This window comes from Pelodiscus sinensis, chromosome 11, assembly GCF_049634645.1.
Source record: "Pelodiscus sinensis isolate JC-2024 chromosome 11, ASM4963464v1, whole genome shotgun sequence".
Lineage (NCBI taxonomy): Eukaryota > Metazoa > Chordata > Testudines > Trionychidae > Pelodiscus > Pelodiscus sinensis.
In genome coordinates, this window is record NC_134721.1 from 31,898,879 (window position 1) to 31,921,683 (window position 22,805).

The 22,805-nt window shown below is 43.1% G+C and overlaps 1 protein-coding gene across 15 annotated transcripts in view; it reads left to right on the forward strand.

Moving 5' to 3' along the window:
* WNK2 (WNK lysine deficient protein kinase 2) overlaps window positions 1–22,805 on the forward strand; it is a 198,929-nt gene that overhangs the window by 112,965 nt on the left and 63,159 nt on the right. For 9 of the 15 annotated variants that reach the window (XM_075938945.1, XM_075938946.1, XM_075938937.1 and 6 more), the window contains exons 12-20: window positions 288–827; window positions 7,299–7,604; window positions 13,405–13,454; window positions 15,702–15,867; window positions 15,952–16,068; window positions 18,157–18,324; window positions 18,538–18,583; window positions 19,917–20,030; window positions 21,382–22,592. In XM_075938945.1, the coding sequence (XP_075795060.1) occupies window positions 288–827; window positions 7,299–7,604; window positions 13,405–13,454; window positions 15,702–15,867; window positions 15,952–16,068; window positions 18,157–18,324; window positions 18,538–18,583; window positions 19,917–20,030; window positions 21,382–22,592 (2,718 nt within the window). The remainder of the gene's footprint in view (window positions 1–287; window positions 828–7,298; window positions 7,605–13,404; window positions 13,455–15,701; window positions 15,868–15,951; window positions 16,069–18,156; window positions 18,325–18,537; window positions 18,584–19,916; window positions 20,031–21,381; window positions 22,593–22,805) is intronic. The other 6 variants (XM_075938950.1, XM_075938951.1, XM_075938939.1 and 3 more) reach the window with 5 other exon arrangements.

The following is a 22,805-nucleotide window of genomic DNA, read 5'->3' on the forward strand; positions in this document are numbered from 1 at the left end:
TGGTGATTTATTATTGGGTGCTTGGTGGCTGCTAAATAATTTCTGAAACGGTTGTGAATTCTTCTGGGTTAAAAATGGCCAATACCTTTAAAATTCTCCTTGTGTATTCAATTAAATCAATTTATCAAAGGGCTGCTATTGATAAACCCCTGGAAATGGAAGGAAATGACTAATAAATAGATATAATTAGCATGGCACCAATGAATTAATGGTTAGATGGCAGATTAAACTAATTTGTACCATCAGTTAAAACATTTGCAATTTATGTGATATTATATTTTTTTCAGATTCCTCAGCTTCCTGTCATTCCTGCAGTTACTCCTCTGGCAGGACTTGACAACCTTCCTCCAGGCCTCTCTGATTTACCTGCTGCAAATGCACCCCCCATACCTGCTCCTTCTCAGTATTTCACTCCAGCTGTGATTATACCAAGCCTTTCCATGAACCCTGCTCTGCCTCTGGCATCCAATCCCCCTGTCCTACCCATGCAGACAGTCAACCTTCCTCATACTACCGTGGCTTCTTTGGTTTTGCCCTGCCAAACAATAGTGCCAAATATGTCGGCTGCTACAATACCATTACTTACTGTGGCTCCACCGGGAGTGTCAGCCTTGCCAACACATCATGCAATATCCCAGCTCTCCCAGCAACAGATGTACCAGCCTGCCTTCCAGCAGATAATTCAGAGCGATGCTCCCTCTCCCCACCACACTCAGACCATGCAAGCAATTTCGCAGCAGCGGCTGCCTCCTCTATCTCAATCACTGCAGGCAAGCATAATGCATCCTTCAGAACAGACTATGTCTGCATCTGGGGTTGGTAACGAGGTAATCCTTTTGTCATTGGACTGTATCGGTACTAACGGTAGCAGATCTTGTACCTTGTTCCTTTGTAAACAGGCAGGTTTTTGTTACTTGCACTTTAGATGTTTTACTCGTCCATATTGATGCTGGCCCAGGAATGCAGTATGAGGTAGCTATTGACTGGACATGGATTAAGCAGTTGAACTTGTTGCTCAAAGTCTTCTCCCATTATGGAGTAAATTTATAAAGGTCTAATGGCTTTGGAGAAGGAGGGATCAGGAGCGCTTTTTGAACACTCTTGTTTCTTCTCTCCTTCTCCCAGCAAGAAAGAAAAATGGCTACACAAAAAGAATGATCATTTTCATTTCAGTCAGAAGGGAGAAAAGTAGTCCATAGCAGTCAGCTATAAATGGATGCTATGCCACTGATTTTTAATGTCCGTAGTACAGTACATACATGATCCTGTGTGAACAGTCTGTCTGTATGTCGGAATATGGATGTACTATACCAGGACTGTTGATGTAAAACTGTTTATAAATAGTGTGTTTCTAAATTGAAGGGAAATGGCAGCTGGAGAATGCTTTCAGAAGACTGCTTGGAGGATATCCACAAAAAAAGAAATAAATACCAGCTGCAGATCCTGTTTGTTAAAATCAATGAAGCATAAAGGAGGGCTTCTAATATTAGCACTATTTATAAGCTCAGTGGTTCATGAGTGACTGAGTTTTCAAATAATGCCATTTTCACATTTATAATATGACAACATAAAGTATAACACAGCGTGACTGACACAAGCAGGAAATAATAGGAAGGGGCAAGTCTGTTAAGAATGGCTTGCTTCACAAATGAGGGTTGGACAAGAAAGTGTTCTAATACATCTGTTTGCATGTGGACTGAAATTCTTAATATCATAGGGAGGCTAATGAGGGCGACCGAAATTGCAAATTAAGCCTGGGATTTAAATATCCCGCGCTTGATTTGCATGTTCCCGGCCGGTCGCTATTTTAGAAATTGACTAGCCCGAAATAACTGCCCGCTTCTACATGCAGCAGTGAAACGGGATTCCGATTTAAAGCCCCTAAATTGAATTAGCTGGTACACCTCATTGCAGTTATTTAAATCCTGGGCTTGATTTGCAATTTCAGTCACCCTCATTAGCCTCCCTAGATCGATCTAGGGGGCTAGTGTAGACGTACCCATAATTCAATCTACCACGCCATAGCGTCCGAAATTTTGCTGTATCTTATCTAAATTTCTGTCTTCAGCCATATATTTGGTACATAAATATTGTTTGTGAAGAATTCTAGCTCATTTCAGGCCTGGTACAACTTCAGTTGAACTGAGAAATGGCAACATATTCACTGGCTTTAAAGAGGGTTGACTCTGACCCTTTATGCATAGTATTCATGGCAAACACCATGAACTGATATTCCCACGTGGGACACAAAGGCATCATTTAACCGACACATCTGTGGTAAAGTCCTGAAACAGTAGCTAATTGAAACAAAATGGAAGAGGAAACCTAGGCCGGAGAATATTCAGAAACGCATTGTTATGTCTTTAAAGTGCTTTTAAGGGAGAAGGGAATGACTAAGAGTCTAGTATGGTCACTGCCTCACTAATAGCAATGGCTGCTATTCGTTTGCTCATTTTTCCTTGGTCAAAAGTACAATTGGAAAATTATTGTGCTGTGGTTTAACTGTACATTTTTAAGTAACGGCCTTTGCAATATTATACTCCCTTCCTGCAACACGCACCAAACTGTTATCTAGATAACCTGTATCAAAGGCTCCTCTGTGACCATGTTCCATGGTGTAAAGTAGGGCTGTCAACATGTAGTTGACTACATGATGAACCAATAAGCCTGGGCTTATCAATTAATCCTGTTGACTACATGCACTACCCCTCCCCCCCCCCCCCCCCCCCCCCCCCGCCTTGCTGTCTCTTTGTCTGAGGCAGCAGGGGGATGGAGGAGGTGGGAGACAGTGCCTGTGCAGAGCTGGCTTTTAAGCTGGCTCCCCACAAGCAGCAGATCCCACAGAGCCATCTGCCCTGCCCCAGGCTGTTGCCTCTGATAGGCAACAACGCAGGGTGGGTGCAGGCAGGAGTCTACACATGAGGACCTGGCTTTTAACCCAGCTGTCTATGTGTGCAGGCTCCATGGAGCTTCCCACCACCCCCAGGGCAGGCCAGGGCAGGCAGGAGCCGGTGCTCAGGGGAGCAGACTTAAAAGCTAGCTCCCCACGAGCACTGGCTCCACAGAGCCGTCTCCTCCCCCTGACACCACAGGAGGCTGTCATGGATCAGCTCCTGTCCATGGCAGGCCCAGGATCTCCACAGTCAGAGGCTGCTCTGTGGGATGCTGGTGCAGCCTCTGTCTGCGGGAAGCACAGCCCCCAAAGACAGAGACTGCTGCCACCCCACACTGCTGCCTCTGATACAGAGGCCACAGCGCAGGGTGGCAGGGGGCTCTCCAGGAGTGAGGCTGGGAGCTCATTGGCTGCTGGCCCTGCCCTCGGGGACTATCAAATAATCAGGTAACCACTAAAAATTGATGTTAATCGATATCTAACATCTAGTGTAAAGATGCTGTGCCTTCATTTCTGTCTGCAAATTAAATTAACTGTTACCACTCAGCTAAGAAATTGCGTAGTCATCGTGTATATTTCGCTGCAAAAGGCTGTTCAGTGTACAGTGGCAATCCAAAAAGCCAACACAATACTAGGAACCATTAACTAAGGGAAGGTAATAAAACAAATATCATGATGCCACTATATAAATCCATAATATGCTCACACCTTGTGAGAAGTGTTATTTACTCTGCAAGAACTAGGCATCACCTGCTGAGAACTATAGGCAGCAGATGTAAAACAAGAAAAAGTTGGTTCTTCAAATATTGCATAGTCAGCCTGTGGTGTTCACTGCCATTTGATGTGAAGTTCAAAAGCAAAAATGGGCTCAAAAAAGAATTAGATGCATTCATGGAGTGTAGGTTTGTCAATAGTTATTAACCAATGTGGTCAGGGGTGCGACTTCATGCTCCCAAGTATCCCTCAGTCACCACCTATTGGAAGGTGAGACTGGATGACATGGAATGGATCACTTGATAATTGCTGGATTCTGTTCATTCACTCTGAAGTCTTCTGACACCAGTCACTGCCAGAAATCAGGATGTTGGCCCGACCCCGAGTGACTGTTCTTACATCCTTTTGTAATATATCTCAATGATGAGATGCAGAATCACAAGATTTCTAAAAATGGCTTCTGAGAATGTAGTAATCCAGGACATGTGATTAAGTAAAAAATAAAACCTTTTATCTTCTGTTTCCTTTTGCTTCCTTCTCTCCCTTCTTTCATCCCTGCACCCTGCCATGAAAAGTCTGAATAAGTAAGCATGGTCTGAGGAAGCAGACTCAGAGATGGAACGCCTGGCCACTGGGGTACCAGATGCAGTCGCAGTCCTCTAATACCTAATGGCCTGCACATCTCTGGGTGCAGCTTCCATATCAGTGGTCCTTTTGGACTGCATGTTCTAGAGCCTCTTTTTTTTTCTCACCCCACTACATTGGATAGGTGCTGGTAGCGTCTGCCGCAAAGTCACTGTATCCCTTCCCCAGGACTGGGGCTACTATCATGCAGAGAGAAGCACATGGCAGACTTCTCCTGTGTAGGAATTAGAGGCGGGACTTTCTTAACAACCCATAGCCACCTCTTCACTGCCTGGTGATGTGGTAGTGTGGGGGTATGTCTAGACTGCATCCCTCTGTTGGCAGAGGGATGCAGATTAGACAGATCGACATTGCAAACGAGGCAGGGATTTAAATATCCGGCACCTAATTTACATAAAAATGGCTGCAGCGTTTTGCTGACTCAGCACTTTGTTGGGAAAAAGCGGCAGTCTAGAGGGGGATCTGTCGAGAAAGAAAGCCTTTTTCGACAGATCCTGTAAACCTGCTTGCAGGAGGCATAAGGGATCTGTCGAAAAAGGCTTTCTTTCTCGACAGATCCCCCTCTAGACTGCCGCTTTTTTCCGACAAAGTGCCGAATCAGCAAAACGCTGCAACCATTTTAATGCAAATTAGGTGCCAGATATTTAAATCCCTGCCTCGTTTGCAATGTCGACCTGCCTAGTCTGCATCCCTCTGCCAACAGAGGGATTCAGTCTAGACATACCCTCTGAGTCTAAATCTTTTTCCGCTTTCCCCACCCTTCTTTCCTTCCCCCGATGATTTCAGAACTTATCAAGATTTGAGGAAACTGGCTGCAGCTCTGGTTATCCAACCAGAAGAGGTGCAGGAAAAGTTGTACTGGCTGGTGGACACTTTAGTCTCTGCAGGGCTCTCTAGGGTAGTTCTTCCTATTAATGAGGCTATCCTGGAACTTGTCAAGATTTTATAGCAAATCTCTTCTTTTCTGCCTCTCTGTTGAAGGGGGCAACAGAAGATATGATCTCCCATCACAGGGATTTGAACACTTCTATAACCATCTTCCTCCAGGCTTTGTAATCAGCACTGCTGCTGATTAGAGAGACAGACATGGACACCCAGCTTCATCCCAAAAGGAAAAGAAGCAAAAAAGTTAATTCGTTGGAGGGGAATTCTTGTTTCACAGTAGGATCACACCTGGAGGTCATGAATCAGAAACTCTGCTGGGTCACTGTGGTTGCAGCCTATGGGATAATACTCTGAAATGCAAAGACAAGTTTCCTGATGGTCATAGCAGTGAACTCCTGCTTTGACCTGGGGAGAGCAAATCACTTGCCAAAACAGCATTGCAACTAAGCCTGGATGTGGCACGCTCTGCATCTGCCTATCTATACATGGTCTTCATCTTGGCTGCAGTCATCAGGTGTTCCCCAGAGGTGCTAAAAACTATTTGAGACCTTCCATTGGAAGGCCCTTCATGCTTTTCAGAGAAGACAAATGAGATAAAAGATTCAAGGATGACCCTTAAATCTTGGGGGATTTATACAGCAGCAAAAAGCAAACAGTTCTGCCCACAGTAGCCCCAACATTTTCAGCTCTTCTTGCTGCATGCCCAGAACCTGACCAAAAAGAGGAGCAATAGTTAATGAACAGAACAGGGCAAATTATCCAGTGATCCAAGGCATTAGTGAAAATATCGAATAGCATTAGACCCAGAACTGATCCCTGCAGAACCCCACTAGATCTGTTCTCCAAGTTTGACAACGAATCATTGATTACTACTCTAAGTGTGGTCTTACAGCTAGCCAAGCAGCCACCTTCTAGTAATTTCATCTAGACCACATACCCTTAGTTTGCTTCTGAGAATGTCATGTGGGACTGTGAAAGAATCTTTTCTAAAATCAAGAAATATGATATGTTCATCTCTCCACCTTCCTCCATCCACTGGGCCAGTAACCCTATAAAGAAGGAAATTAGGTTCTTTAGCGTGATTTGTTTGACACATCCAACCTGACTAGTCCTTATAATTCCATTATTCTCCACATGCTTTCAAATTGATTTAGTAATTGTTCCAGTATCTTTCCAGGTGTCAAATTTAGGCTGACAGGTGTATAATTTCTCAGGTCCTCTTTGTTTCCCCTTTAACTGATACTGTGTTTGTCCTTCTCCAGTCTTTGGGAACATCCTCCATCTTCCATGTGTTCTCAGAGATCATTGCTCACAATTCTGAGGGTTTTTTTTTTTCAGGTAGTTGCTTAATTACCCTCAGATGAACGTTCTCGTTCTACCAACTTAATATTGTTTGCTCTAAATATTGTCATATTTTGCCCCACATACATACCCACAGCTTATGAAAATAGAGCCACATCTTGAAGGAAATGGTATTTAAGCAGACTTTTGAAATTCTAAATAGGATCCATTGCATGATTGGATGATTCCTACAAATATCATTAGGAGAGTTATAATCACTCATGTGGTACAAGTTGAACCTCTCTAGTCCAGCACCCTCGGGTCCTGACTGGTGCTGAACCAGAGAATGTGCCGAACCATAAGAGGTCAATATTGTCTAGTAGCATTATGAACACTTTCACTGCTTATTGGGCTCTTAGAGATGTTTAGGGGCAAGTTAGAGCTAAATAACAGCATAGAAGACTGAGAGTCAGGACTGGTGGCTGTAAACAAACTTTATGGGACCATGGTAAACTTGGCCATACCCATGATAAGTGGACATCCAGCCAACTAAAATCACCCCAGACCATGGATGTTGCCGGACCAGAGAGTACCATATTAGAGAGGTTCAACCTGTATGTAGATCTTCAGGCATGCATGCTCTTTGTTCTACCTTCAAAAATTCTATAAGCAGAAGCTTCTGATTTTATTTTAACTCTGATTATTTTGAAAACAACTCTTTATGGCTTCCCTCTTTCCATGCCCCATAAACAAAAGAAAAAAGCCCATACAAATATGTTCTCGCTGTAAGGTTATAAAAACAAATATGACATTAGACTTGAATGAGTCATGAACATGCTGCACAGAGGGTTTTTAATAGGTTTCTATTGTATTGCAACAGATCATTGGACATCCTTCATATGGTTTGGAAATTGGACCCCAGGTGCCTGTAATACCAGTGCAGCCTTCAATTGTTATGCCACCACCTTTGCAGTTGCAGCCTGAAATATTGCCTCCCTGCCTCGGGCCAGAAAATCTTTCACAACTTCATGGCAACCTTGCTGCAGCGAGTGCCACAATGCCCATAGATTATGGCCTGCCTCTTCAGCCTATTGGTCTTCTACAGCTTCAACCAGATCTGTCCCAGCCTCTGGGGCAGCAGGCTCCATATTCTGCTATCCAGTCGGTTACAGAATCAACTCAAGAGGTAGAACATTTTTTTCCTAAACGATTTTCCAATCTTGCTGCCTATCTCTTTTATAGATATATGATTGTTTCACAAAAGAAAAATTGTTTCACAAGAGACATGATCCTAGCACACTCTACGGCAACATTTAGCTTAGATTATATATTATTGGAAGAGCCGTCACCTTAGCAACTGGAAAATTACATATTATAGTTGGAAACCTCTGAAATGTGTCCTTAGAGTCATTCATGGGAATAAGCAGCCACCTGGGCAAGCCCTCTCTTCATCCTCAGTTGAATGGGTATGCAAGTGTAGAAACTGGTAAAAAAAATTATACTTGTGGATTATGAGGTCATCTCACGTGGGTTAGTGCAGAAGCGTTCCATACAGCTCCATTCAAGGTGTTGTCCAGTCTTGTTTAAAAATGTCTCGTAAATGGGGCTTCCACCTCTTGCCTTGAGAAACTATTCCATACTCTGTCTAAAAGAGCTTCATAATGTTTAGCTTAAGTACTTCTTAGCAAAATATTTTTTGCACTGCCCTGAATTTCACTCTATTCCTGATGGATAAGAGTCTTCAAAATTTTGTCAGTATTATGTCCCTTCTTAGCAGTCATGTGGCTGAGTATATTTTGCTCTTGTCATCTTTCTTTGTAATACAATTACGTTTTCCTGCTTGCTACTCATGGTTTTGGATTTTCTTTGCATGATCTCACTCACCCGCTTCCAGGCATGACAATGTTTTATAGATGTATATTGCCTTCCCTTTAGTGCTGGAATGCATGCTATATGCAAAGCAAAGTTCGTTGGCATTTTGGCTGTTATCAGATTGCAAACCAGTGTCCCCTCCCAACCTGAAAACTCCCTGAGCACTATTGCTTTCCAGATTTCTCTCCTGCCTCAAGCAACTCTTTCAGAGCCTCCTCCCTTGAAGCAACAGCTTTCATCTTTCCAGGCTCAGTCTCTCTCCAGCTGCCAATTTGTGTTTCTGTCCTCACTGATATTTGCAGCTTCTTCCCAGTTTGGCACTGCACAGTCTTGAGAATTTCAGTAAGATACAATTATGCCCTTTTCCAGATCATCAGCACAAATGTTAACTAAGAATGAATGCACAGCGGAATGTCACAGTGCCTTCCTAGAGACCACCTCCAATGTCCATAAATGTCCATTGCTCCATCAAGCAGTGGAAGACCTTAAGGATTTGAAGCACATGTGTTTCTTGTTAGAGAAATGAGCAGTTTGGAGACTTGCAGCGTTTCCTCTGGCTCAGTGCATTCACACAAGTCCTGGATCTCAACTGTGGGCAGCAGAATCAGCAAAACTGTGAAATTCCAACTGCAAAAAAATTCTCTAAAATCCCAAATGTATCCAGCACCACCCAGATTCTGGGTATTGCTGCTCCTACCCACTTTGGGTCCTGGCATCCGAACCAGGTCAGATGATGCTACTAAACCTGCAGTCCCAACACCACTCTGTGAGGTTTGAAATACGTGTAATGGGTACTGCTGTAGTGTAAAGATGTGGAGTACAAGCTTCTTGAGAGTGCTGAAATGGCACTAGAGACTCCTGAGGCATAAGGATAGCTCTGCTTTTTTATTATGTCCTTGAAAAACTCAGCCACGATTTCTCCCACTCATCCACACACAGCAGCTCTGGATAACTGCCGCCTTCATTCTCACTTCATGAGATCAGCTCTCTTGGTCCTCCACACGCCATATGATGGAGAAGAATGGTTTGGAGGGAAAATTTGCCCATTGATTCTTGAAGCTTAGGCTTGGAAGCCCAGTTGAGTGATTGTAAACACCCGCAGATGTCCTTGAACACTCCCTGCAATGTGCTCTCACCTGGAAAATCCCCATCCTAAAGCCACACTTGCCCTTATCACGTGGCTCCACTTTTCTACATGCAGGACACAGGTGAGCCCATGTGTTAGCTCAGATTGTCCATCTGCTATGCAAGACAAAGAAGCTCCTCATTTTGGTTGAACATAATCATTGTCCACTGGAGCTAGACTGCCTGTGAGTCCCCATCCACATAAGGGTAAAATTGATCTACATATCCCTTGATGACTGTGCTGATAACACATACTGTGAAATATTTTTGCTAAGGTTTTCTTAGGTATAACCCTTTTTAAGGAGAGTTTCATGTCAGAGTCCCATATTGTAAATTGAAACAATGTGTTTCATTACCATTTTGCCATAATATTGCCATCTGGCATTACCTTTTATTTAAATCCACATGACAGCGCTCATACACCTGGCAATTTTGATTTGTTCAGGCAAGTAAGATTGTGTAAAACACTTGATTGAGTGCATTACTGCAGTATGAATATGTTGTCTGTGATCTCATTGTTCATTCACTTTGTAATTCTGTTGAGGAAGCAGTGGGGTTTGGCACAATTGCTTTATAGACCCATGAGCAGTAACCACCATGAGCTTACAGATTTGTAACTTCACTGGGCAGATAGTGAACAGTCATAGAGGATTCAGAGAGCTCTGGATTTGTCTGCATTGAGCCCTAGTCTCTTTCTGTCCACACACACACATCAATCTGACTCAGGTCAGTGAGCAGTCATGACCCGAATCATTAAGGCCCAGACCCAGCAACTGTAAACCAGGTTTACAGTGGAGTGTGGATGTTCAACGCTGGCTTGGAAACACTTAAGTCTGCAAGCCTGAGATCCACTAGTCCAGGCTTATTCTGTGGTGCAGATATACAGTTGGAGTGTGTCTAGACTACATGCCTCCGTCGACGGAGGCATGTAGATTAGCCAGATCGGCAGAGGGAAATGAAGCCGCGATTAAAATAATCGCGGCTTCATTTAAATTTAAATGGCTGTCCCGCTCTGCCGATCAGCTGTTTGTCGGCAGATCAGGGCAGTCTGGACGTGACGCGCCGACAAAGAATCCTTTCTTGATCGGCACAGGTATGCCTCATGAAACCAGGTTTACCTGTGCCGATCAAGAAAGGCTTCTTTGTCGGCGCGGCGCGTCCAGACTGCCCCGATCTGCCGACAAACAGCTGATCGGCAGAGCGGGGCAGCCATTTAAATTTAAATGAAGCCGCGATTATTTTAATCGCGGCTTCATTTCCCTCTGCCGATCTGGGTAATCTACATGCCTCCGTCGACGGAGGCATGTAGTTTAGATGTACCCTTAGGCTTCATCTATACTACAACAGAAAGTCAACTAAAGTTACACATCTCCAGCTATGTGAATAATGTAGCTGGAGCTGATTTTCCTTAGGTCGAGTTAACATTGATCTCCCTCGCCCCACGATGTACAGTCTATGGGAGAAACTCTCCTGTCAGCTTCCCTTAATCTTCTCATCTGGGTTAGGGTAACAGGGTCAATCGAAGAGTGATCTGTGGTCAGTTTGACTCTTCATTAGACCCAATAAATCAACCACCGGTAGATCAGTCTCAAGTAGGGTTTCCATGTGTCCAATATTGACCCAGACAGTCCAGTATTTTTGCCTTCTGTCCAGTTAAAAATTCAGAAAATACCAGACACCTAAAATGTCTGGTATTTTCTGGGGGGTTTTTCCCTGCCAGGAGGCGAAAATACCAGACACCTGCCAACCCTACGACACACTCAGCAACTGGCCCCCTCTGGGTCCCTGCGGCTCCACAAAGAAGCTCCCTTCTGGCTCAACCAAGAAAACAAGATGGCCGCCGACAAAAAGCCTAAAGACCTGAGCAATGGGAAGCAATGCCTTCCTGGGTCTTAGTGCTCAACCTTTCCTCTTCCTATACCTATTGGCTACGTCTACATTGGCATGATCTTGCGCAAATATACTTTAACGCAAGAGTTCTTGCGTTAAAGTCTTTAAACAAGAGAGCGTCTACACTGGCAGGTGCCTTTGCGCAAGAGATGTGCTTTTGAGCAAGAGCATCTGTGCCAGTGTAGACATTCTCTTGCTCAAGAAAGCTCCGGTGGCCATTTTAAACATCGGGCTTTCTTGCACAAGAAATTCATGTTGCCTGTCTACACTGGCCTCTTGCGCAAGAACAGTTGTGCAAGAGGGCTTATTCCTGAGCGGGAGCATCATAGTTCTTGCACAAGAAGCACTGATTTCACACATTAGAACGTCAATGTTCTTGCGCAAGAACTCCTCACCAGTATAGACAGGCAGCATGTTTTTGCGCAAAAGCGGCCGCTTTGGCGCAAGATCGCGCCAATGTAGACACAGCCATTCTGACTGCACGCACTTAAGGGGGCCATGCTGTTTTAATGCTGTTTTTATTTATTTATTTATTTATTTATTTTCTTAACACTTCTTGGGGTCTTTTTTTTTCCTCGCCCCTTTTTTTCTTCTCAACAGATTTCTCCCCCGCTTCCCCCCCAGTGTTTTTTTTTGGGGGGGGAGGTGTTTGGTATTTTTGGTTAAATCATCTGGCAACCTTACTCTCAAGAATGTCAATGCAGGCTGTAGTTTAGATGTAACCTTAGAGTAACAGAGTTTAAGCCCAAAAGGGACAATCGTACCATCTGGTTTTACCCTGTTCTTGAATATGTGCCTATTTGACAAAACATCTTGCTGTAGCTACCATCAGTTGGAGTGCCAGAGGGCTCCAGCAACCATTGATGCTTTAAGCATCGTCTCATCTAACTGTTCAGAATTGGTCTGCACCACAACATGCTTAGAACCCTGATGAAACCTGGCATGGCGTCTGTGCAGCTGAACTAGTGATAGCAACAGTGAGGAATGGCTTTTAAAGGAAAATAGGGTTTTTTTGCAAAAGGCAGAAGAGGGTGGTGTGCAGCCCAGTGTGTCAGCGTTGCTTTTCTCCTTTATGCCAAATACATAATGCCCTTTTAAGATTAAGCAAAATAGGAATGTGAATGACTCGTCAACTAGTCCCTCCACCCCCTCCTCCTGCTGCCTCTATCAGAAAGAAGCAGCAAAGGGGGGGGGGGGAGAGGGGATACTTCAAAGCGGCAGCACCATGTAGAGCCCAGAGCCAGACCCTGGGCTCCATGTGGCACTGCTGCTTTGAAATTCCTCGTGGAGCTCGACGCTGGGCTCCCCACGGCACTTCAAAGCAGCAGCACTGCATGGAGCGCAGGGTCAGTGGGAGAATCCCCAGCTGACCCCAGGTTCCAAGCGGTGCTTTCACCTTTGAAGTGTAGCAACAGCTTTAGGGCTGTTGCTACACTTCGAAGGTGGAAGCGCCCTGTCGACTAATCGAATAATGGATGCAAAATGCATTGACTATTCGATTAGTCAATTACTTGCAATTTAACATCCCTAAAGTAAAATATACTGGAAATGCTGCTGCAGTATGTATTTCTTTACTGTAGGATACTGCATAAAAATAAAGTTAGGCCAAATTTTTAATCCATTTAAATAAAATCAGGTAGGTAATGACATCTGGATTCTAAATATACTAAAACTGTTCTGTTGCCACGAGCTCCTTTTTAAACTGCTGATTTATGTAAGACCTTCTCTGTTTTCTGCTTTTCTTCTGCCAAGTGAGCAATGGGAAAACTAAATTATTAACAAACATTATTCCAAAAATGGGCATTAGTATCAGTACTTGTGCACAAACACCACCCATGTTTGCTTGTGCTATAAAAGAAATGTTAGCGACAAAAGCAATTTTAGATAGAAAATAATAATTTAGTGACAGTCCAAGTTCTGAGAATAAATTAAGCAAAATGGTGTGGGATTAAAATCTTGTTTTAAAAATATATCCTTCTAAATGCCCCAGAACTGCTCTTCTAAAAACTGTACAAAGTGTCAACTTTCTTCATATGCAAATACAATATATTAAATTTTGCCAAATATCACTATTTAAATTATTTCTTTTTGTATTTTAGGAGCATGCAATACAGGAAAAACAGCAGACACTAACACTGAGCTCTGAAAGGTATCCTTACAATCTCTCTAGCATGTGAAAATGTGTTATTTCTGGAAGTTGAAGCTCTGTTGGGGGATGTATTGAGGGGACAGGGTATAGGGTGGTAGTGCATGGACAGATTGGAGGCAGTAAGTGATAGGTTTGGGGGAAGTAACAAGTTGCCTATGTGAAGTTTAGGTATTTGAGTTGGTCTGTCTTATCTGTATAGACTTTAAGGGCATGTCTACACAGCAGGGCTAATGCCAAAATAAGCTACGCAACTTGAGCTATGTCAATTGCATAGCTTAAATCAAAATAGCTTATTTCGGCTTTTGGTGCTGTCTACGCAGGAGGAAGTCTGGGAGAGAGCACTCTTCTTCCAACTATGCTTATTCCTCATACAATGACGGTTACAGGAGTCGGAGTAAGAAGTCCTCCAGCTTGACAGTATTTTGACCCTAGGTCAAAATAACTGCATGTAGGACTATGTTATTTCGGAATAACGTCAATTATTCTGAAATAACACTGCAGTGTAGATGTTGCCTAAGTTCCTTGGGGCAGAGACTGTGTCTTAAGCTTGGTCTACATATAACTATGGTGCTGCTGTTACTATTTTGGTTGGGTGTATAATTTTTTTTTCTACCTAAGTAGGTAAAGTGACACTGTCCTAATGTGGGTACAGTTATATCAGCAGAAGTGTGCCCTATACCAGTAGGGGTTATTCCCTTTTCTGCCCAGCCATAGCTAATACCAGTGTCAGGCACCTCTGTACTGATATATAAGTGCATCCGTGCTAGGGATGGACTCTCTTGCTTTAAGTATAGCAATATAGCAAAAATTGTGTCAATTTAATGTGTATGTGTATACTCTGTCTTTTAGCATGCTTAGCACAATCCAGGCTGGTGCCTTGAGGTACTACCATCATCATACTGCTGTTTGATGACTGACTGCCTTAATTAATGTTTTAATATCCAGACTTTATGTCCATTGGCCTGAGGGAGGAACCAGACTCCTGGGGCTGAAGCTCATGTTCCCCTTCAAACTACTGTTCTTTTAGGATTTGCCAAATGCAATCTTGTAGATGTATTTTTGTTCTGTATGTATGTGTGGCTCTGCTTCACCTCAAAACTGAATTGATTTCCAAAAGAACATATTTTCTAGATCTGGGGATGCCTGCCCTGAGTATTTCTACCCCACAAAAAAAGCCAGGTGACACAAGAGGATAGAGTCCCAGAGCCTTAGAACTGCACCTGACTTGCAAGGAGTTTTCTGCTTTACAGGCTGAATGCCATTGGAGAAACCGTGAAGGCCCTAGGGAAGGGAAAGTAAACCCACTTTTCCCTTCATGCAGAAAAGTAGCATTTTTAAGGCTTCGGGGCACTAGCGCTGTGTCTGTTGGGTTTTTTTGGTGCTCTCCATTCTTTTTTCTGTTTCGTGGAAAGTAGAATTTACCTTTTTCTGGCTCTAGTAACTTTTCGTACTTATAATTCTTGAGTATGATTGAATTAGGCAAAGTGAGTTCACTCATGCCTAGTGAACATGCTATTCTAGTCTCTTCTAGGAAAGGACATCAAATATTTAGTGATTAATTTTTCTCAAATTTGTATTTGCCTCATTAGCTATGGTATTTGAAAAGCTAATTTTCCTAGCCATGGCAACATTCGGAACTGCTTGCATCAGAACGCATCCCAAGGCAATATACCCTGAGTCACTCTCTCCATAGGGTGCACATATAACTCCCATTAACATTACAGTTTTGCTACACCTTCAAAGACTAAAAAACAAGTACAATGACCCTCAGCTGCATAACTTGTGTTCTTTATCTCATGTCACTCTTATGAGACCCTTCCTCTGCATCTCTGACTTAGTGATTATTTCTACAGAAGGCTGCGTATGCACCTTCCCCACTGGAGAGTAGAACCTGAATCATAGAACTGAAAGGTTCTATGAGAGGTCCTTTGAGTCCAGTCCCCTGCCCTGAAGAAGCATAATAAAATAAGTTTGGGGAGTAGAGGGCCCTTGCAGTTCAAAGACAGCCTATGAAGGCCCTGAAGAAAAGGGGCTATTCTCAGTAGCAATTAAGGCCTTGATTTCATTGTGCAAGGGACATCATGTACTTGCTTATGCTCAAGGGCCTTGCTGAATTAGGTCCAGCCATACTCCTCTCAAAATTTTTACTACAAAGCAAATCCCCTGTTTTCCTGTAGTCACTGTTTTTCTTCTTCTCTTTCCACATCTTCCTCCCATATGGTTGTTTTTTCCTTCTCTGTTACAAAGTTACATGAGTCCCGACATAGCTTCAGGCAAAGACATGAGCGACAGCTTTGAAGGAGCGATTGGTAGTGGAAAGCAAGAAGGGAAGCCTTCAAAGAAACATAAGAAATCTACACGCATTCGATCACGCCAGGAGAAGTCAAGCAGACCAAAGCTGACCATTCTAAATGCAAGTACAACCTCTTTGTTGTAAGCTGAACTTCTGTTCTGGGATACACCAGAAATAATGAACTATGTTATTCTTTTCTTATAGGTATGTAACACAGGGGATAAGATGGTGGAATGTCAGCTGGAAACACACAATCACAAAATGGTGACTTTTAAATTTGATTTAGATGGTGATGCGCCGGAAGAAATTGCTAGTTACATGGTAAGACCTTATTTGTGAAGGAACTTTCAAAAGACACTCACAATTTTTAGTTGCATAAACTGTGTTACATGCACACAGTGTGTTAAAAGACCATTACTGAGGTTAGAATCAAGCATTCAAAAGCAAGAGAATGCCAAAATTAAGATTGCTAGTTAAAATAGCATGAGATGATGCAATTAAAGCCTGTATCATAATGCATTATGCATGTTGCATGGGCAACCTTAATTCTGGCATTTCTGAACTACTGAGTGCTTGACTTGGCAACCTTAATAATGTTCTTTTAATATAGTTATTTCCTAGATTTTAAAAACAGCAAACTGAAAAATGAATTCCATCATGTGACATCATGTTAAAACCTGCATGGTCACCTTTAGATTGACAACACAGATCTTTGCCACTTGGGCTATTAGAATAACTGGTAGCAGTAGTAGGCTGTCATCTTCCTTTATCTCAGCACTAGATGAGTATGAGGGACACATTTTGCCAGTGGTTTTCCCCAATATTTGCTAGCAGCAGGAGAATGCTGGGACTCAGGAATCTTGGGTTCCAGCCCAAACTCTAGACATAGCGTGCTCTAATGGACACAGACTTTTTAGCCACGAGTCCTCTCCACTCTGTCCTTTCCCCAATCCTGGCTATTCCCCAACCCTGACTTTTCATCCAAGTCCCAGTCTCCTTGTTTAGAAAAACTGACCGTTTTGGCTAAATTTTTCCAAAAGAGAGATAGCTTGGAAAATTCAGCCCAATTCAGGCAGTTTGGGAAAGGTATCAACACTAAAAGCAGGAACTTTTTAATAGGAAGTGTCAGGCAACCTTAACAGCCGGTGCCACCTGTCCTGCTTGTTATCTGAAAAGTAAAGCCCCACCTGATTGTCCTGGACACTACAGGAAGAAGAAAAGACCCCAAAAATGTGTCTCATCCAGATCACAGCTTTCCTTAGTAACAAATTTGGAGAATATCAAGCAAGCATAGGCACTCCTTCCTACTTTAATCAGCCCCTCCCATTGTTCATCTGGCTGGGACCCCAGCACTGTCTCATGGCTGGAGGAATAAGAGGGTGCAGAAGAGGGGGTATCACCTTGCTCTACCAAAGATTTGGGACCCTGGCTTCTTTAGGAAATGCTTTCTCTTAATCCTCTTCCAGTTCTGGCTTATCAGGGGGTCAGACCCCTGTTGAACAGTTAACTGCACTGGCTTCCTAACAGCTTGCAAAATATTTTACAACCAAACCTCCTACGCCACTGAGAGGGAGGCCCACAAGGCCAGTCGGGCAACAAGGAAGAATTTCTTCCCCAGCTGCAAAAAGGCAACTAGCAAGATGCCCCCAAAAAGACCCTAAATCCAGTGCTGCTCAAATCCCAGAGGGGGCATATGGGAAGGATGGTGCCCCAGAAGTGAGAAGAACTTATAAGCCCTCCCTTAAATGTATGAGCCCCTAGAGGCTTATGCCACACCCTGTGAAACCCTTCAGCCCCAGTGCCTTGCTCTTCAAGCCCCTAAAAACAGCTGGTGGAGATGCTGTCCTTAAAAAGGCCAAGATTTTCCTCTCTTATGCTTGCCCCAACTAACCCTCCTCACGGCTGAGGTGGCATGATTTGGAAGACCTGTTCCTGTAATGTGCTCTGGCTTTGATCTGCCTGGATCATAGATGCAGTGAGCCTGATTTTTCAGGTAGGGGCTGAGCTTCCACAGTCCCAAATGAAATCCATCGGACTGCAGGGCAGTAAGCTTCCCTACAAGCCATGTTGCAAGTATTTTGGAGGTGTGGAGCTCTGGGGAGCTATTTTATGTCTGTTTAGGTCTTTCTTTTGGGAGTTAAGAAACCAGGTGATGTGCCCTACAGGTACAAGGTGATTACTTTGCATCAAACCTGCCAGTCCCAGAGAAAGACTAATTTTTTTATGTGAGCAGTAATTCAGTTTGGCTAGAGGCCAAATAAGAATACAGTCTCTTTAGATTCTAGTTCCCATGAAGGAATGGTACACATGCTGTCTGTACACTTATGCAAACTTTCAGCTAGTTAAGACCATGCAATGAGTACTGACCAACAATCATTACAATGGTTAATCTTAATGTGCTCTTTACAGGTAGACAATGAATTCATATTGCAGACTGAGAAAGAGACATTCATTGAACAAATGAAGGATATTATAGATAAAGCAGAAGATATGCTCAGTGAAGATACTGAAGGAGAACGAAGTTCTGATCAGGGAACAAGTCCCCAGCAAGATGCCTATAGACTAGATATGAATGAAGTAAGAATCTTGTGTGTCCAGTATTGGTTTTAAATTAATAAATGGGGGTTTCTTTATATCAAATCTGATTTTTTTTTCGTAATTTGGTTACTTTATTTTAAGTCAGTGGAGCAGAGGCTGTAAAACAAAGTTTTGCCACCTAAGTATTCCTTAGAAATATGTCCCTGCACTTCTGCTTGTCTAAAGAAAGATGTTTTTGTTTGTTTTCAACAGGAGAATCGGCAATCTCAAGTGAAAACCCCCATGTATCAACAGAATGGTAAAAGTGGTTTTGAATACAAATTTAATCTTGAACCCTCATTCAGCAAATAGGTAGTATTAGACTGTTCAGAAAGTTTAGCAGTCTCAAGATATATTCCAGTCTCCTGTGACTGGTGAAGTTGTTCTGAAAATATAGTCCTGATAAAAGCCACAGTTGCCATTAGCAATTTTGAAATGCCATGGTTAAAACAGATGAAACAAGCATTTGGGTGCCTAGGAAATATATGAATTTTAGAAAATGGCGGTGATTCCACACTGCCTCCAAACTGGATGTGGGGTTGAGCAGGAAGAGACAAGTCTTTCATAAATGTATTTTTTTGTTCTCAACAATAACTAAGTTTGCAAGAGGAAGTTAACTGAGATTGGCTCTTCCAGCCTTAATATTTGCAGATACAATTGAATTTGATAACCAGGGTGTTTCAGCCACCTGTATCTTAACAGTGAGAAGTCTTACTCTTTTAGATGTGTGTGTGTGTGTGTTATTTCTTTCCCAGAGGAAACGATGGCATCATTGTTGGCTTTCACTCCCTTTATAAACTGGAGAAAGGAATAAAACCACATGATGGGGAAGCCTCTTTTCCCGACTGTATCTCTTCATGTGTTGCACACGGCTCTATTTGCCCAAACACTTCACCGAGTTTGTGTGTGGAAAATCTCTCTGGGAGTTGCACAGCATGCTTCGGTGACTAAAAACAATGGTCTCCCTCCAAAACTAGGCTTTGTACACAGTCTGCCTGGCTCTTCTTAGACAGTTCACACTTGCTTGCCATTCTGAGAGTATACCGTTTGCATTTGTTGGTTTGTAGGCAGAATTTTGGAAACTGTGTAATTTGATACACGCAAATGAAGGGAGTACAAGTTCAAGATGAATGTAGGAGGGCAGTAGTAAAACAACACTACCTATATAGGAATTGTAGACAATGTAAGTTCCATAAAATATTACCAAAACTAATTTTTCTATTACAGAAACCTTCTATACAACAGAGTTAGTTCATTTGTAGCCTAAGACAAACATCATTTCAATCTAAGGGAGTTGTTCCAGTAACTTTAGTGAGCTTTGGATCTGGGTTCGGATCCCACTCCAATACAGTCACTTGAAAGTCAGGGAACTTTTTCCATCCCAGGAAGATCACTTTTTGCTGTGAGAATCCAGTAGGAGCCATTATTATTAAACTCCATTAATACCATTGAGACTCGTGTCTCTTCCTAAAATGGGGCAGTTTCAGATTACATCAAAACTTAGTTTGATTTAGATCATATCGGGTTCTTAAAAAACTGCATAGAAGCTCAAAAACAAACTGTTAACCCTTTATTTTGCTCTTCACAATTAGTTTTACACACTGGAAAACGATGGTTTATTATATGCCCTGTTGTGGAAAACGAGACTGAGGAAGCACCAGAATTCCCCCCAGCAGTTCCTCAGAGTAAACAAGCTGAAGGTCCAGGTACTTGTGAACTTTAAAGCTTTCATTTATCTAAGGGAGCAGGGGGGTGGATCATCAGCTGTGTCTACTTAGAGGCATCTGTGTCAGCTCTTTACTCACCCATGCTTTCATCAAGATTATTTTCTTTCAGCTGCAACATGGTGGAAGGCAGAGGGTGAAAAGCATTGTGTTAGTTGTTGCTTCATGAGCTGACCAGTGACTACCAAAGGGTATGTCTACACTACCCCGCTAGTTCGAACTACACACGGCACGGGGTCCGAACTAGCCGGCATTTAAAAATGGCGCCGGCCGGCTTTATGCAAATGAAGCCCGGGAAATTCAAATCCCGGGCTTCATTTGCAATTGCGGATGACTACATTACCTCACTAGTTTTGGGTAGTGTAGACATACCCAAAGATATTAACACTGGCACTGTTAATTCCCTTTTAATTACTTCCCTGCTCCTCAAACTGGTGTAGTCCACAATGCCTGTGTGTGGGTAACCAGATGGGCTAATCTTGCAAAGGAAGTACAATGGCTTGATTTTAGTTGTTAGCAAAGCTGTGTGGCCAAACAAATGCCTGTAATAAGTTTCTTCTTCTAAAAGCTATTCATAAATCATACATGGCATCTTAATTATCAGAAAAAATGATGCTTACTTTTCTGGTTTTCCTCTTCATCACCAGTCGCTTGGAGGCCACAGCCAAGGAGGGAATTGTTCAAGTGTATGTCTGCCTTGGCTTAGGGCAGCATTTACCTTAGTTGTTCATCAACTATGGATTTTGGGATAGCAAGTTAGGGAGAACCACTGCAATACAGAATAGCATAGGAGCCTTGCCCCAAAGGGTTTTTGAACTTTTAAGAACTTTGTACAGGTGGGGGAATAAAGCCTGAAGTACTGGCCATATAATTTACAGGATTTTATTTATTAATCTCGATTTATCAGACTTCTGAAACACGTTCATAAGTATATTATTACTCTTAATGGCCAATGGAGTGCAATATGCTTCCTATTCAAAATGGATATATCAGATCCAGCATGGGAAGCTTTTCCATAAGATCACGCATGTGATCATATAGTTTTAAATAAACTATGGACAGTCTTTTGATTATTTAGAGAAAAGTCCCGGTGTTTTTCAACTCTGCTAAGAGTTAGGTATGAATTTAAGTTCTACTCAAAGCTGCCTGTATTAGGCTGAATCCTTTTAAAGAAATACTGCAATTTGAGGTTCTTATTTAAATATTGGGTAGTAGCTTTCTAATAGAAAACATTTAATCAAGTTGAAACTGCTAAGAAATCTTGTGGTTACTTTATAATGGTTCATTCTGTATAGTCTGTGACAGATGAAATTAGTGTCTTTACCTCTTATAGAGCCGGAACAGTCGGAAGATCAGCAAATGAGCTCTGCAATGACAGACACACCTAGTGTCTTGTTTTGTCACCAGCTTCCTAGTCAAGCAAGCATATACGACAGCCCCTGTGGAACGCCAGGTCCTTTGGCACAAGCTCCTACCGCAGCGTCTTCAGCTGTTTTGCAAACTAAACCAGAAATTTTAGCTGCAACACTACCGGGATCAGCTCCATATGTCCCAGAACAGTTTGTTGCTAATGTAGGTCAACCGGAATATCCTCCACTACAGCTGGTCATACCCAGTCAGCCTGACACTTGTGCCCACAATGCAGCTTCACTAGAGGAGCCTTCTGATGCTCAGCTTGTTCCAAAACCCTCCCTGCGAACGCTACAGCAGGTGGATGAAGGTGCTGGTGTTCCCGACGTGGAAATCTCATGCTATACTGTCATGCCAGCCAGCTCGATTCTGACCGTTCCTGCACAAGAAGCAGAATTCTGTCCCGTTCCTGCTCCCTCCGATATGGTTTTGGAGCTCCAGCCTGCACCACAAATCCCCCATGTGTCAGAGGCCAGTCTGGCTGGTGTCACGCAGCATTCTTTGGGGACCCAGCTGCTTCCTCTAACTGTTGTGTCTGATTCCCTAACTCTGACAGGCTCTCAGCTTCAAAGTCCTCCCCAGCTCTCAGTTGCTGGGTCCCAGCAACATATAATGCTGACCCAGTCTCAGCCGGTCACCTGCACTGGCCTTGGCATTGGTCTGCTGCAGCAGCCTTGTGCGGTCGAGTCAGATGGAGAAGGGCCACCCAGAGTGGATTTTGCTGACAACACAATAAAAAGCCTTGATGAGAAACTGCGCAATTTACTGTACCAAGAGTGTGTTCCTACATCTTCTGCATCAGCAGGGACTCCAGACAGCTTCGTACCTTTAGAGCAGGGTGACAGTGAGGTTGCTAGCTTACCTCCTTTTAATGAAGAACCAATTCCCACGCTTGTATTGGATGTAAGAGAACCGGGCCTTAATGTTCCAGATGTCTGTCAGGAAGTTAATGCTGCTCAGGATCAGTTTGTGTCACATGTCCCTTCTGAAATGCCACCATATGTATTGGTTAGTCAGACTATGACTGTGCCTCTTCCATCCCTAAAGCCAGCAGCCACAGACGCTTCTGCCATGCTGAATAATGCTACAGCCGCTGGCCACAGCAGAACAGAGTCTAGCCTCAGAGAGCCAATGGTAGGATATGCAGATGCTATAAGCACTTCTGTATTGCTTGTTGTCCTATTCGCTTGCTTTCTGTCTCTGTTCTCTGTCTAGTGCTTTCCATAGGGCAGCACTGGTTTTTATTTTCAATTTGTCACATGTCGCAGGAATCAGAATACAAGTATTTCAGTAGCCATTCATTAGTGAAAACGAAACTTTGCTCTTGGGTTCAAAAATTAGTATAAT